Below are 14,549 nucleotides of genomic sequence, written 5' to 3' on the forward strand. Positions count from 1 at the left end.
TTTTTTTCTTTTAACTAGTGCTCTAAGAATTCTTTCTGTCATTTCCCTACTAGGCTTAATATTTAAGTACTCTTTGTAGATGTGTTGCTTTGTTTAAAGTCGAATCAGATTCTTTGTAATCATAAAGTTCTAATTTCAATGGTTAAACAAATCTGAGCTAAAGGAAACGAATATAACACCCCTTGTTAAAAATAAGATTTTGATATCTGAACCACTTAGCTTATTTTAATGGATAAAATCATGCCAGAACCCATTTCCATCTAAAACATGGACAAACCAATGTTTTGGATATGTCCTAGGTAGCATAGTTTAATTATTTTCAAATATTTACTATTTTTTTTTAAAGAATTATGCTTACAAGATACTATTTAATTCATATTATGTAGCAGCCACCTGTCTTTCTCTCAAATTATTGTAATTATGTATCATTGTCATAAAGTAATTTTAAAATATGCCGGTCGTCAGTTCTCTTTCAAAAAATAATACTATGTCCGTTAATTTTTATTTCTTCTAAAATATGAATATTTTAATCATAAGTAGTTTTAGATTTAATAATTAGTATATAGTGTCATTACTTGTATTTAAGTTCGGACTTAATTGCACTTACTTTTTCAATTGTGCGATTTTGGCTCCTCTAAGTTTACCCCCTTTCTGCTGTAATAGAGCGGGTGTACAGCAACAACGTATTGACGATACAGTTTGGAGAAAATCAAATGAAGGTCATTTCAAATGCAATGTGGATGTTGCATTCTTCAAAGAAAGTAACAGGGTTGGTATAGGGATATGCATTAGGGATGATCACAAAAGGTTAGTGAAAGCCATAACTAGTTCGTCAGCGCTGCTCTTAGATGTATCCGAGGGAGAGGCTCTGGGTATTATTTTATATGCTATAAGATGGGCAAAAGAGCATAATTTCAATAATGTCGTTTTTGAGCTCGATTCTAAGAGGGTAGTAAATAGCTTCCATAACACTAGAAATGATGTATCTGATTTAGGAGCTATTATCAGAGAATGTAGGGTTACAAACTCAAGGATAGAGTTTATTAGGACAAAAGCAAACGAGGTTGCTTGTAGACTTGCCAGGGCTGCCACATTTTATGCTAGTATCCACTATTTCACTGTTTTACCTGATTGTATTCAAGATGTTCTTATTAATGAAGTGAGATAGTTATTTTCTGTCAAAAAATAAGTTCACCCCCTTTCTATAATCAAACCACGTCTCATCACATTTGTATCAAAATCGAAAGTATTAAATAAGCTCGTCATGGTTATGATGATTTCCCATCCGGAAGTTTACTTCAAATGGTTTTTGATGTATTGAATCGGCTTACCATGCTTTGGAAGACGACGTTCCTCCCCATTCTCTTTCTAATAATTTCAAGGTGTTTTAGAAGGGGAAAAGTCATCCTATAGTACAAAGCGTCTAAGAAAAGCAGCTGCTAACGCTGCCATCCCGAGCTCCTGAGACTATTATGCATATTTTGACGGATTATGATTATGATGTTGCAAATGAGTTGTGTGAATATTTTTTTTCTCTATGGAGAATGATCGATGAAGTTCTTTCTTTAGTCTTGGTTTATTGCAATGAGTGCGTTCAGTTTCAAAGTTACTTATATTTGATCCATCCATTGGAATTGGTGTATTCTTTTCGGTATCATGACTAACATGTTGTATATTAAAAACCAACTTGTTTTCTCAGTAATGTCTTTTGACCCTGAGCAATTTTTTTGTAAATTATAGAGGTATCTTCACTCCGTCCACCATCGTCTTTTTCTTCCATCCTCCTTCTTTATTTGACGGACCAAATCATGCGATTGTTATAACTACATGTTTTTCCTTCTTGTGATGGTCTCAATTGAGATTCCATAGACAATTTTCTACGAGGTTTTTCTTGCATGTTTTGTCGATCCACGTCAATTATGGCCAAACTCTGGAGCTTAGTTCGTGGCTTGTACACTACAAGAATTTTCCTTATTACTGGTGGAAATAATCCCCCAGTAATGCAAAAAATCCCTCAGTAATATGCATTACTGGCGGATTCGAGTCCCTCGGTAATATGAGCGTCAGAAATGTTACTGGCGAAATTTTCCCTCAGTAATGGGGAGTTAGTTTTGACAAAGCATTACTGAGGCATATTACTGCAAGAACTAGATTTTTTGGCCAATCGCGAATCTGATAACAATTCCTTTCCCCATTCCAATTGAAGTTGTTCACCTCCTCAAAATCAGGGGACAAAAACAAAACTAATCAGTCACAAACACAAAAGTCAAAATAAAGAATGACTTAAACATGACAGGTTTTTGCTTTCAAATCATAGGGATGCCAATCTTTATATCATAATTTCCAACTATCTTATAAAATAATGGAATCATGTGAATCAAAACAAACCCTTTTTGTCCTCTTAAAATGTGAGTGTTGAACGATACCAAGGAAACCAAACTAAAATGTACATTAATATTAATCAAGTGGATAAATTTTACATCTATCAAATATCAACAGTGTCCATATCCAACAAGAACAAAAAAGAAAGTAAATTTATAATAAAGAAAAAAAATACCCAGATCAATATCAGTTTCCATTATTTCTCAATATCCAAAAAAAAAAATCAGAAAGAGAGGAAATAAATCACTAAAAAAATCAAATGAACAAAGATTTAGTGATTTACCGGCACAAATCTTTAAGCAGTGACGACGAGTGTGTCTTCAACAACCTGAATCCACCTTCAAGAACAAATATTTAGTTAAATTAACCATGGGTTTTAGCAATACATGATTAGTTAAGCAAACAACAGCAATACCTGATAAAGATCTACGGGTTTGAGACGAAGATGGATGCGTTCTAGGTTTCCAGATGCGTTCTAGGGATTCAGATACGGAGAAGGAAGCAACAATCTTGGAGATGAATTGAAGCAACGAGCGATCGATCAGAGAAGGAGGAAGTATTCTAGGAATGGAAGAAAGGGTTCGATCTCTGGCTTTGTGGAGAGAAAGAAAAAGGGTTATGGGAGAAAATACAAGAAAAGAATGCAACATTATTACCGGCGGAATTTGTGTCTTACTGACGGATTCGCATGTAGCAATATTACTGGCGGATAAGTTGCATTACTGACGGAATATTTAATCCATTATACTATTACTGTCGGATTTATATCCCTCAGTAACGCAAAGACACATTACTGGCGGATCTATTGCATTACTGGCGGAATATTTAATCCGTTATACTATTACTGTCGGACTTATATCCCTCAATAACGCAAAGACATGTGCGTTTACATTATTGGCGGAATATTTCCGCCAGTAATACATCGTAGGTTCTTTATTGATATTACTGACGGATTTATCCGTCAGTAACGTTATTGAGGATTTTTTTTAATGTTACTGAAGGTTTATTCCGCCAGTAATTACTGAGGGCCTAAATCCCTCAGTAATGCAATTTTGAATTGGTTAGTAGTATTGGGAATTCTTGTAGTGGTACTTGACATCTAGTTTAGGTTAAGTTGTTCTCCTTGTTTATGAATATGATTAAGTCTAGAAAGACCCTTAATTTTCATCTACTTGCTCTTCTCCAAGAAGTGCTGTCTTTTTGGATCGTTTAGATTGAAATTGCGAGATAAGACATGTCTCTCATGAGGCAAACAAGTGTGCTGATCTCCTTGCAAAGTTAGGTCATAGTGAGAATATGGATTTGGTTGATTTGTCAAGCCCTCTACCTTTGTTATCTTACCGTTGTTGCATCCTGATGATTGTAGAGTGACCTATTTTACCTCTCTTATTCCTTAGCTTGCATTTTTTTTAAGAAGCTAAAGCATATCTAAATTGACATCGAAAATAATCGAACCTTAGTTTGCATTGTTATTTCCTCGTTATAAAAATATGTGTTTATGAAAATGACCGAGAGAGCAATTAATTAGTTTAGACAACTCAACAGTACTATATTACTTCTCCAATTTCATGTCCGTATTAATAATTTGTATTTATGCATAGGTAGATGGATTGATATGGTTCATAATTTTAGGGTCAATTAAAATAAATTAATACGCCACGTGATTCGTATGTACTATTAGATATTCATTTCACATATGGCCATGAAGGCTTAATGAATTGTCTCTTAAGTTTTTCTTTAGGTATTTATTTCTACAACCACCACCTCTCAAAATATAATATATTCTACAACCACTATTTCTCTTCTCAGTTCATCATAGATAGATAAAACAAAATGAGAAACATTACAAAAATAGCATGCTTCAATATTTTCTTTCTTTCTATAATAGCACTTAATGTTCAATGCCGTTTTCTTCCCAATAAATTGATTTCCAATGGAGTTGATGATGTTCAAGCAGAAGAAGATTCTTATCTACTTCTTAATAATGATGATAATGACAAAGGGATTGCTCTTGAATCTTCTTCTAATCCAGAGGAGTATTGTAAACAAATGTATGGGTTTTTGCCATGTTCTAATAACATTCTTGGTCATTTATTTCTGATTTTGGTTTATGAGTACTTGTTGTTCCATGGAGAATCATATTTGGCTGCTGGAGGTGAACAAATCTTCAAGATTCTTGGTCCAGGTGTTTTTGGTGCTAGTGCTTTTGATATTCTTGGTGCCCTTCCTGAATCCTTAATTCTTCTTGGTATGCTTCTTACTCTCAAAATATAAATATCTTTAGCTAGCTACTCAATTTCAAAACATTTTTTGAACATCCTAAATACTTTGTTTTATCTTCATAGCAATTGCTATTTACATACTTTTTTCTAATTGTGTAGTTCTTGTTTTTTGTTTAATACTTTCAAAGCATTTTACTTAAACTCTCAGCAGACTTGGTAAGATGGGAGCAAATGTTTGAGATAAGCTTTGTTTCTTTTTCTTCCATTTTTTTTTTTTTAAATCTTTTGTAAATTCAATCCTTTTTGAAAACCAGGTTTATAAAAAAATCCATTATAAAAATATAACCGGTTCACAAAATTATAAACCGAATTTAAAAATGGTTTTTCTCTTGTGGTTTTGTTTGTATATGTATGTACTATATAGTTATCTTTGTCGATATGAACATAAGTCACACTTTCATACATACGAATTATATGTCTCCTTGTAATTTTTTTTTTTTTTTATGAACATACGTCTCTTTGTAATTTTAGTCTCTACACCTTCTTTTTTTTCTCTTCATTTGAGTCATTGAAAAATAAAGAAATGCTACTAGATCTCATTATTTTGTTCTAGTTCTTATAATATATCAATCATGTTGAATTGCCACTAAAATAAAGGTGATGCCATATTTTACATGCTAAATGTCCGGTAGAGGCCAAACTAGAATAGATTTTTTTATAAGTGTCTCTTTTTTTTGAGGCCATCAAATATTAAATCAAAGAATACCTCTTTTTTTTAAGGGAATCAAATAATAGTGGCATGAATATGACATGACATAGCCCTATCCCTATTCCCTCTTAACTGTATATATCAGACACATACACATTTTTTTTTTGAGAGGTACACATACACAAATTATTTAGATTCAAATATATTTGTAGACGTTAATATCTCACTATATACATATACATATAGACACACACATCAACTTCATTTTTTGTATGTTTCTTGTTGTCAGTCACTGGACTTTCAAGTGATAAGGAGAGTGCGCAAGAGTATGCTTCCACTGGAGTTGGATTGTTAGCTGGATCATCCATCCTGCTTCTCACAGTTGTGTGGGGGACCTGTGTTATTGTTGGCAAGCAAAGCTTTAAAAACGACTCTCATTCTTCTGATACCTCATATTCATCAAATGGAAGAATAAAACAAGCTTTGACTGGTTTGCTCTGAATTTTACATCTTTATTTAAATCCCTTAATACACGTCTTACTACGTAAAATGTAGAATTCTACATTTTTATTTAGAGTTTAATTTTTATACACATCAAATGTAGAATTTTACACTATTAACAAATCACAAACAATCATATATCTGACTTTAGAAGTAGTTATTATGATTACAATTATGATTGATTGAAAGTAAATAAAATATTTACATTTATGATGTATATGAATTAAATCTTATTTCTAACATTCAAACAAATATCTAAATGATAAAACATAACTAAATGTATGCGTAAAATAATTTTAAATGCATTCTTGAAAGAAACCTATGCATTTCATACATGAAGTTTCAAATTCTTCAATTAGGAGTACCTTAACTCCTTTATAGTTTTTTTTATTTGAATTCTAATGAGTAGTTTTTTTTTTTTTTAAAAAAAATTTATGATAGGTTATGGCATTACTATGGATATAGACACTAGAAAGATGGCAAGAATCATGGTTTTCTCTGTTATTCCACTCCTCATAATGCAGATTCCTACTCTGTTCTCTTTCTCTACAACATTACGCAATGTGACCTTGATAGTTTCTCTCATCATTGCTGTCACGTTTCTCATCTCATACTTCATTTACCAGGTGCCCCTTTCACTTACTCCTATTTGCATTTAAGTTAATCTTTAAAATAACTATGTTTAGTAGTAAAATACCATTATAATATACAACCAAGTTTAAAATGGAAGTTGTTTTGTAAACCTTAATATTTTAGGAAATCGCAGTTAAATACAACTGATGCAATCTCAATCTCGGTTGCAACTCAAATTTTATATTATGATAATCTTTGATGTCACAACTCAAATTGCAGTCACATACTATTTTATAAAATCTAGTATCCAACTATACAATATAGTAATTTGGAATTGGGAGGCGAAATTATCCATATAAATTAATTACTCAATTTGTAATAGACTAGTTTGACTCTCTTTTTGATATTTTTCAATGTCAAATTGTCTTCTTAATTTTATCCAATGAAATATGCAGCTCTTTAAACCTCAGATTGAGAAAACAAGACTAGAATACATAAAGCATGATGATTTAATTTTAAGAATTTTTCAACGTGTTGAAAAGCAAACTCTACAAAAGATCCTAGCTGAGGATGGAACTCCTAATGTAGCTGCCATAAATGGGTGAGTCAGATTTCATGGAATATTTCTCAACTGATTAAAGGCTGTTTGAATTAGTTTATTTGAACTTATCTACTAGCACAAACACTTGTGATACAGTTTAAGAGAACTTATAAAAACAAAAATGACATTTCCATATGTTGTTTTCAGATTATTCCCATAAACTCTCCTCCAGGATAGTTTATGATAATAGTTATCACTTCTTTAAGGAGGAGTTGTTATTAGGCTAAACTGCATTTTTCTCCCCCTAAGTTTTAAAATGTTGCAATTTTGGCCTTCTATTAAAAAAATGGCAAAAGTGACCCCTTATGTTTAGGGAAATATGCTCTTTTGACCCCCTAACATAAGAGAAATATGATCTTTTGACCCCTTATCTTCTAAAAAAGTTGCAATTATGGCCCCTGTTTTAGGGCACGTGGCGTCTTCTCAGCAACTTTGGGACGAAAGCGGCCAAAATTGCCATTTTTTTAATAGGGGGCCAAAATCGCAACATTTTGAAACCTAGGAGGCGAAAAGTGCAGTTTAGCCTTGTTATTAATTAAATGACACTAATGGCCATTTTCAACTGGCTCATCGAGAGAAATTGAACTTCTTTTCTTGAGGTTACAAGATCAAACTCTTACGTGTGAGATGACACCTCATGGAGAAATTGATTTTATTTTATCTTAAATGAAAACAATTTGATTTTAGTTTATCTTTTGTTATAGAAATCACTTATATATAACCACTTATATTATAAGCAATATAGGAAAACAATTTCCCATAGTTTTCTACGTACATAACCTAATAGTGTACTTCATCATGCAGGCTATACCATGAATTCAGTCAACATGGGGGAAAGCACTTATCAACTTCTGAAGTAAAAGAGTTGTTGCTTGGGAACAATTTAGCCGACACAAATATCAGAGAGGACCAAATAGCAGACATGTTAAAAGCTTTTGACAAAAATGGCGACCAAATTATAACCAAAGAAGAATTTGTTAGTGGCTTAACAGAATATATTAACCAAACAAAGCATGCTTTGGATAGAAAGTACCTCCCTAAGGAATCTATGAACAAAATGTATCAGGTAAGTAATGCAATTCAAAGCCTGACATGATTGTTATATGTTATAATGATATTTTTCTTGCACAATCTACTATTACATGATATAACACGCTTCTAGCATAAGCGCGTATGTATAAGCTATTGCTGTAACAAATGATAAAATAAAGTCAAACTATTTTAATAAATTCTATAAGTTGTATCTTATAGAGTTTATAAAAATAAGTTGAAAACAACTGATGGACATGTTCTCTATTTCTATAAGCTCTTACAAACAGTCTCACAAATGCTTATGTCAGTTGATAAGTTCGAATAATTCAATACAATCTTATTGTATTCTAAACAGACTTTTATCAAGCCATGGATTGAACACGTGAGAAAAGAACGTGAACTGAAGGGACATCTTATTTCTGGAGTCTTAAGTCATGCTCAAAATGATATGGTTGGTAGGATGCTCAATGATGATGGTACACCTGATAAAGATGCTATCAAAAGGTCTGCATATTTATATCTTCGATTACATGTACCGACAGTATATATAAATGTTTTTTTTTTTTTTTTTTATGCATATTCTCTTGCTCCTTGTGATGCAATAGGTTATTCGAGCAAGTTGATGGCGATGGCGATAACCATGTTTCAAGATCCGAGTTAGAGAAAGTAGTGAGGGAGACTCATTTTGGTAAGGCTGTAGATGCAGAGGAAGCAGTCTCAAAACTCCTTCATGATCTTGATGCCAACAAAGACAATGAAATTAGTGAGAATGAATTTGTTGATGGCTTCACCAAATGGATAAACTCAAATTCTAGTAAAGCAGGAAGCTCAAAATCTTCTTCTCATGGAACTCATCAAGTATTTCCCTTATTCCTTTATTCAATAACTTGGCATATTCACTAAAACACGACTATGGCCTTCCCTTTTTTAAATTAGAAAATATAGTCTCCCAATTTGTGAAATTTATGGAAACAATTTCACATTGAATTTCAAGTTTATTTGTCTTGATGCACTATCTTGAATAATGAGATGACAAGTTTCAGCATGATAAATGAGTCAAAAATTAAGTGGTGGAGAAAATTTGTCAAAATTTTAAAATTTAGGGACATGGACACTAAATTGACTAAAATTGCATTTAAACCAATTTCTTCCATTTTTTTCTACACTTGATCAATAACAAATTTGTTTACAAAAGGTTAATGAAACGATTGTGCATTATTAGACATGGGAAGATGTTGAGAAGGTAATGGAAGAGAATCAAACCAAAGGGGTGACTGCATGGTTAGAAGCTATAGCATATGTGATGTTGGGAATTGCTATGTTGTCGCTTCTGGCAGAGCCTCTAATAGCAAGTGTTCAAAAATTCTCTGAAGCTGCAGGAATTTCTTCATTTTTCATCTCTTTCATTTTAGTCCCTTTGGCTACAAATTTTAGAGAAGCAACCTCAGCAATCAAAGAAGCTAGCCACAAAAAAAGTAGTAATACTTCTCACACAATGTATGAGGTTAGTCATGTTCCTATCTCAGTCTAACTTCACTATTTTATCCTTGGTTTACATACTATGAGGATCCCTAAATTATTTGAATATTTTTAAATAGGTCTTATAACTCTAAAAAAATTAAGTTCTTAAAATTATCAATGATTTATAAATAGGTCTTAAACTTAAGATGTTTTTAATTGTATAATTGTATCCATAAACTCCAACCTTAATTGCAAATTATTTGAAAGTTGATACCCAACTAAAAAAATTAATTAATTCAAGGACTTAATTACGTTTTTTTAGTTTGGATACCTATTTATAAATTCTCAAATAATAAGAAGATCTCCATAAGAGTTAAACATTTAGTATATGAATAAATACTTATGTAAGATTTGGGTCAATGCAGATTTATGGAGCAGTGTTTATGAACAACATTCTTGGCTTTGTGGTGATATCTATTCTCATATATATGAGAGATATCACTTGGGAATTTTCAGCTGATGTATTGGTGGTGGCAATTGTTTGTATTGTGATGGGTCTCACTACTAGTTTTCGTTCCACTTTTCCTCTGTGGACATCCTTCCCAACATACCTCTTGTATCTAATATCATTGGTTATGGTTTTTGTTCTTAAAGATGTTCTCAATTACATGTAATATCCTTAATTTTGATATCAAGCTAAGGTGAAATGTTTTTGTTCTCAAAGATGTTCTCAATTATGTGTAGTGTCCTTAATTTTGATATCAAGACAAGGTGAAATAAAAAATCTAGATATGGTTCATTGGAAAATATTGTCTGATAGTCAGAATGTATGATATGAATTCTAACCTTGTTGATATCTTGATGGAAATTAAATTGAGATAAATACTTAAATGAATTCTGCTCAAATTATATCCCACGAGGTTTGAGCCCTTGTGTCAATATTAGGGGATAATATATAAGTATATGACGCAGTACAGAAGCGTAGACTAGCAAGCGTTAAATTTAGAATGATAAGAAACAAGTTTGCAAGCTACAAACTTGTGAAAATAGGGTTTCAGAATCCACCAGAAATTGAGAAAACTCTCTAAAATATTATTGAATGAATAAAAGTTCCTCTTAGGCTACAACTGTTAAGCTTAAATAGGGAAATAACAAAACCGGGCCGAAAATAACAAATAGAAACAAAAACTAACAAATAATAAAATTGGGATGAAATAATAAAATACTAATGAAACCCTCTGATGGAACGAATCAGATTAGGTAAATGTACCAAATCGTTTACCAAGTAATAAAGTGATAAGTAGAGTATTGTATCCACAGAGATTGTCGTTTCGTCCAAACAATTTGCGTTACTTATTTTTGTAAGTTGACGGTATAAGAGTTAGGTTGCAATTTTTATCTGTTTGCAATAGAGCAAGTTTACATGTTTTTGGTTGCAGTAACAAAACCGGGCCGAAAATAACAAACAGAAACAAAAACTAACAAATAATAAAATTGGGATGAAATAATAAAATACTAATGAAACCCTCTGATGGAACGAATCAGATTAGGCAAGTGTACCAAATCGTTTACCAAGTAATAAAGTGATAAGTAGAATATCGTATCCACAGAGATTGTCGTTTAGTCCAAACAATTTGCGTTACTTATTTTTGTAAGTTGACGGTATAAGAGTTAGGTTGCAATTTTTATCTGTTTGCAACAATTTACATGTTTTTGGTTGCAGAAAAGTAAGCAGCGATTAGGATTCTTCGAATCCCCTCTGTATATTCGTTGTTGGATAATAAGTAATAAATATGTCGCGTTTATTTATCTTAGGTAGACTATACAAGTGACGAGGCCGCTGGGACGTTCCTACTTAGGTAAGGCACCACCTGACTCAATGGATTCTAGCCACTGAGTACATAATTAGGCTTATCCCTCCGATGGCTAACTGCACTTGCTGATCGCACGGTGATCCTTACGTGCGGGGTCTTGCTAATTCAAAGGTAATTGAAACATAAATTTATATTGGTTTTCTAGTGTTTCCCAAGGCAATGAAGGCAAAGGTTCCCTTAGGTCTACCCATCTATGTACATAATCTAGGGTTGCAATATTAGGCACTGTCACAACCTAAGTACATAATCTAGGGTTGCACCTCTCACAGAAATAAAACTACTTCCTAATAAAACTTAATAGCGAACAAAAGAATAAATAAAATAAACGACATACTATATTAAATAAATATCCAACAAAAATATACAGAGGTTCATCTTAGAACTCTAACCTAAAAATATTGAGTTACACATGGTAACTAAAAACAAATTACTAAAGATAAAAACATACCCTAGAAAATCAAGGAGAAGATAGAAACTCTCCCTAAGCTCCAAAGATGTCTTCCATTTGAATTGCCACAGTTCTGAACGAAAAATTTTAAATGAGAAAGGCTGGTATTTATAGTGAGAGTTTCTACTTGGGTTTGGGCTAAAAGTGTGGGCTTTACCCAAAATAATAACAAGAAAAGACGCTTGTGCCCCGCATTTTCAGATGCACGAGGCACATGCTTAGTGTGCCTAGCGCATGAGAGAGAGGGCAAAACCATGCCCGAGGCGCATGAACAATGCCATAGGTGCATGGATGCTTATCCATGTGCTAGGAACATTTTTCATGTGCTAGGCGCATGACATCTCCTTCCTGGGCCCAAATTCTCCGATTTTCTATCGTTTTAAGTCTTCGTCTTCAAATAACTTGCCTCAGGACTTGGGAACAGAATTCCTCCCATTTGTGAGTCTTCCGAGGCCGCTTGAATCTTCACTCTCTGCTTCCTTGAATCTTCACAATTCTTCGGATGTTCCTGATTTGCATGATTTCTTCGCGAATTACTTCAAAAACCCCCTAAAATTGCTATGTTTCGGGAAAATTAGAATTACAAACTCAAATATAAAAAACATTACAAAAGTCCCAAAAATCATAGGCAATCGTTCTAATACTCCTCCTTTTTGCTGCTAAAACCTAATTAAAATAACTGAAAAAATGCTAAGAATAATGTAAGATGACCTGTCATCACCCTCCTACATCAGTCTCCTCGACCTCAAAAGAACTCGACCCCGAGTTCTCATTCTGATAAAGAGTTTCCCATGCATGTTGACTCCTCTAATGAACAAGAGACCACTCTCCTAGATCCCATTGAGTGATATGCAAAGATGGTTTGATCTGGAGAATATAGCAGCTGCCTTTATGCAATTGAAGAAATGTAGTAGCATTCTAAATGCTTTCTAGATCCATCATTTTAGCCTCAACTTTAAATGTGGTACTAGATGACCAGTCCATGAGTGGTGCGAATTTTTGTAAAGTAACACAATCAGAAGGTTGGTCGATACATGTTGTAACACGTCGATCTGATGGTTACTTCGGCAGAGACGATGGTGATTGGAGACCCGTGGTTTCAGTGGCAGAGATGGCATCGATGGGAGACTGTTGTTTAACAATATTCTATATATCCTGACGCAGTTGGAAGCGAAGGTTGGCGAGGCTAATATCTGAACAAGAAACATCATTCGCCCACGCATATACTTTGCTGGAATCCCTCAAAGCACATGTATGATACTCACCACACACAACACTTTTTCCACGAATATCACTAAGAGAATCAACTATTTTGGTGCGTGCTAATGTCCATATCAATTTTTTGCCCTAACCTTCTACGCTTCCCTTGACCCCAGCAGTACACTTCCCTTTGTTTCGTAACTATTGCATCATGGTTTCTTCCTAAAGCACATTTTGTACATCTAACATAGTTGTGGATTCGAGTAACTTTGGAACTAAAGAATAAATAATATTTTGGACTCCTTCAAAAAAAAAAAATTTTGGACAAACCTTTCAATCACAATCCCTACAAGGCAACCAATTCCACCACCCGATATCATTACCTCCTTTAATACTTTGTTATTTCCTACATGTGAGGAGGCAGATGGCATGATAAATCTATTTGATGACAATTCCTTTTTGTACTCTTTTTCGATTTGAGATATTTTGATATTGTTATGAATATCTGGAGAATTTGGGATTGAATTGTCTGTTATGCCATAAATGCTAGAGAGGGACGATGAATAAAATTCAGATTTATATGACAAGCCATAAGAATAACACCGTTCTAAAAGTGACAAAGAAGGACTTGCGCATACACCATGTACCTGAGTAAATTGAGAGGTGTCATCTAGGAGACTAAGATGTTTAGTTCGGCATAAAATTCCATAAGGACTACGACACATGTAACACCCCGTTTTCCCAACTTAAAAATTTCATTAAAATTATCAGAGTTCATCAACATAACGGAGCATCACATACATCAATACACCATTTAACAACAATATAATAATGGGAAAATACTATTTATTTAAGCAACCTGTCTTTATAAAATTCAATAATCAAATGCAGCGGAAATTTAGTTCGCAACGTCACATAAAATCTTGGCATAAAAGGCCACAACTTAACATCTCAAATAGTCTTCATAAAATGTTCAACATTTATTAAACAAAATACGTAACAAGGAAAACAATCATCAGACACCCCCATCCCGTTACGTATCAGAGCATCCTAGACGACACGAAGTGAGGAGTCTACTCACGAACACAGCTAGTCTTTATTACCTGCACATTACCCACGGTCGAGGCAACATATACGCAGAAGGGGTGAGATTTCACATTCATTAAAAACAAATAATAATTCATAAAAGATAACCAACAGCATATATCTAACATTAATATCATCATTTAGCCATCATTTAACGAGGTTAAGTAATCCACAACTTCATAGTTATTCGAAGGTAACATATTCATCTTAATTCACTCCATTTACATCATTATAAATAATGGGACAGCAACAACAGCATCAAAATGGCAACATCATCACAATATTCATCATTCATTTTTAGTTATGATGACTCTACAATGCAACAACAACATCAACAACAACTTAGACAACAACAACATGCATGTGGTACCACCAGGGCATTAAGCCCCCATCGCTAAGGTCATATTTGGACCGTCGGGCATTAAGCCCCCATCGCTAAGGTCATAAAAACCTGTCAGGC

General features: G+C 33.4%; 1 protein-coding gene and 1 long non-coding RNA gene across 2 annotated transcripts; one reads left to right on the top strand and one right to left on the bottom strand.

The window, feature by feature from the left end:
- Positions 1-2,146: 2,146 nt before the first annotated feature.
- On the bottom strand, positions 2,147-3,034 carry LOC146949645 (uncharacterized). The gene is made up of 3 exons (XR_015025434.1): positions 2,798-3,034; positions 2,666-2,720; positions 2,147-2,214 (listed from the first exon to the last, which is right to left on the bottom strand). It is a non-coding gene; the product is annotated as an uncharacterized LOC146949645 (long non-coding RNA).
- A 1,155-nt stretch (positions 3,035-4,189) lies between these two features.
- LOC146949646 (sodium/calcium exchanger NCL1-like) lies at positions 4,190-10,288 on the top strand. The gene is made up of 9 exons (XM_085745592.1): positions 4,190-4,630; positions 5,603-5,803; positions 6,256-6,440; positions 6,843-6,988; positions 7,793-8,054; positions 8,376-8,524; positions 8,626-8,878; positions 9,243-9,524; positions 9,907-10,288. Exons 1-9 carry the CDS (start codon positions 4,216-4,218, stop codon positions 10,153-10,155), a joined length of 2,142 nt encoding a protein of 713 aa, XP_085601718.1. The 5' UTR covers positions 4,190-4,215; the 3' UTR covers positions 10,156-10,288.
- The last annotated feature ends 4,261 nt before the right edge of the window (positions 10,289-14,549 follow it).

The sequence above is a fragment of the Medicago sativa genome, chromosome 2 (assembly GCF_051527215.1).
Source record: "Medicago sativa cultivar Bolivia chromosome 2, Bolivia_mono, whole genome shotgun sequence".
In the NCBI taxonomy this organism is placed as follows: Eukaryota; Viridiplantae; Streptophyta; class Magnoliopsida; order Fabales; family Fabaceae; genus Medicago; species Medicago sativa.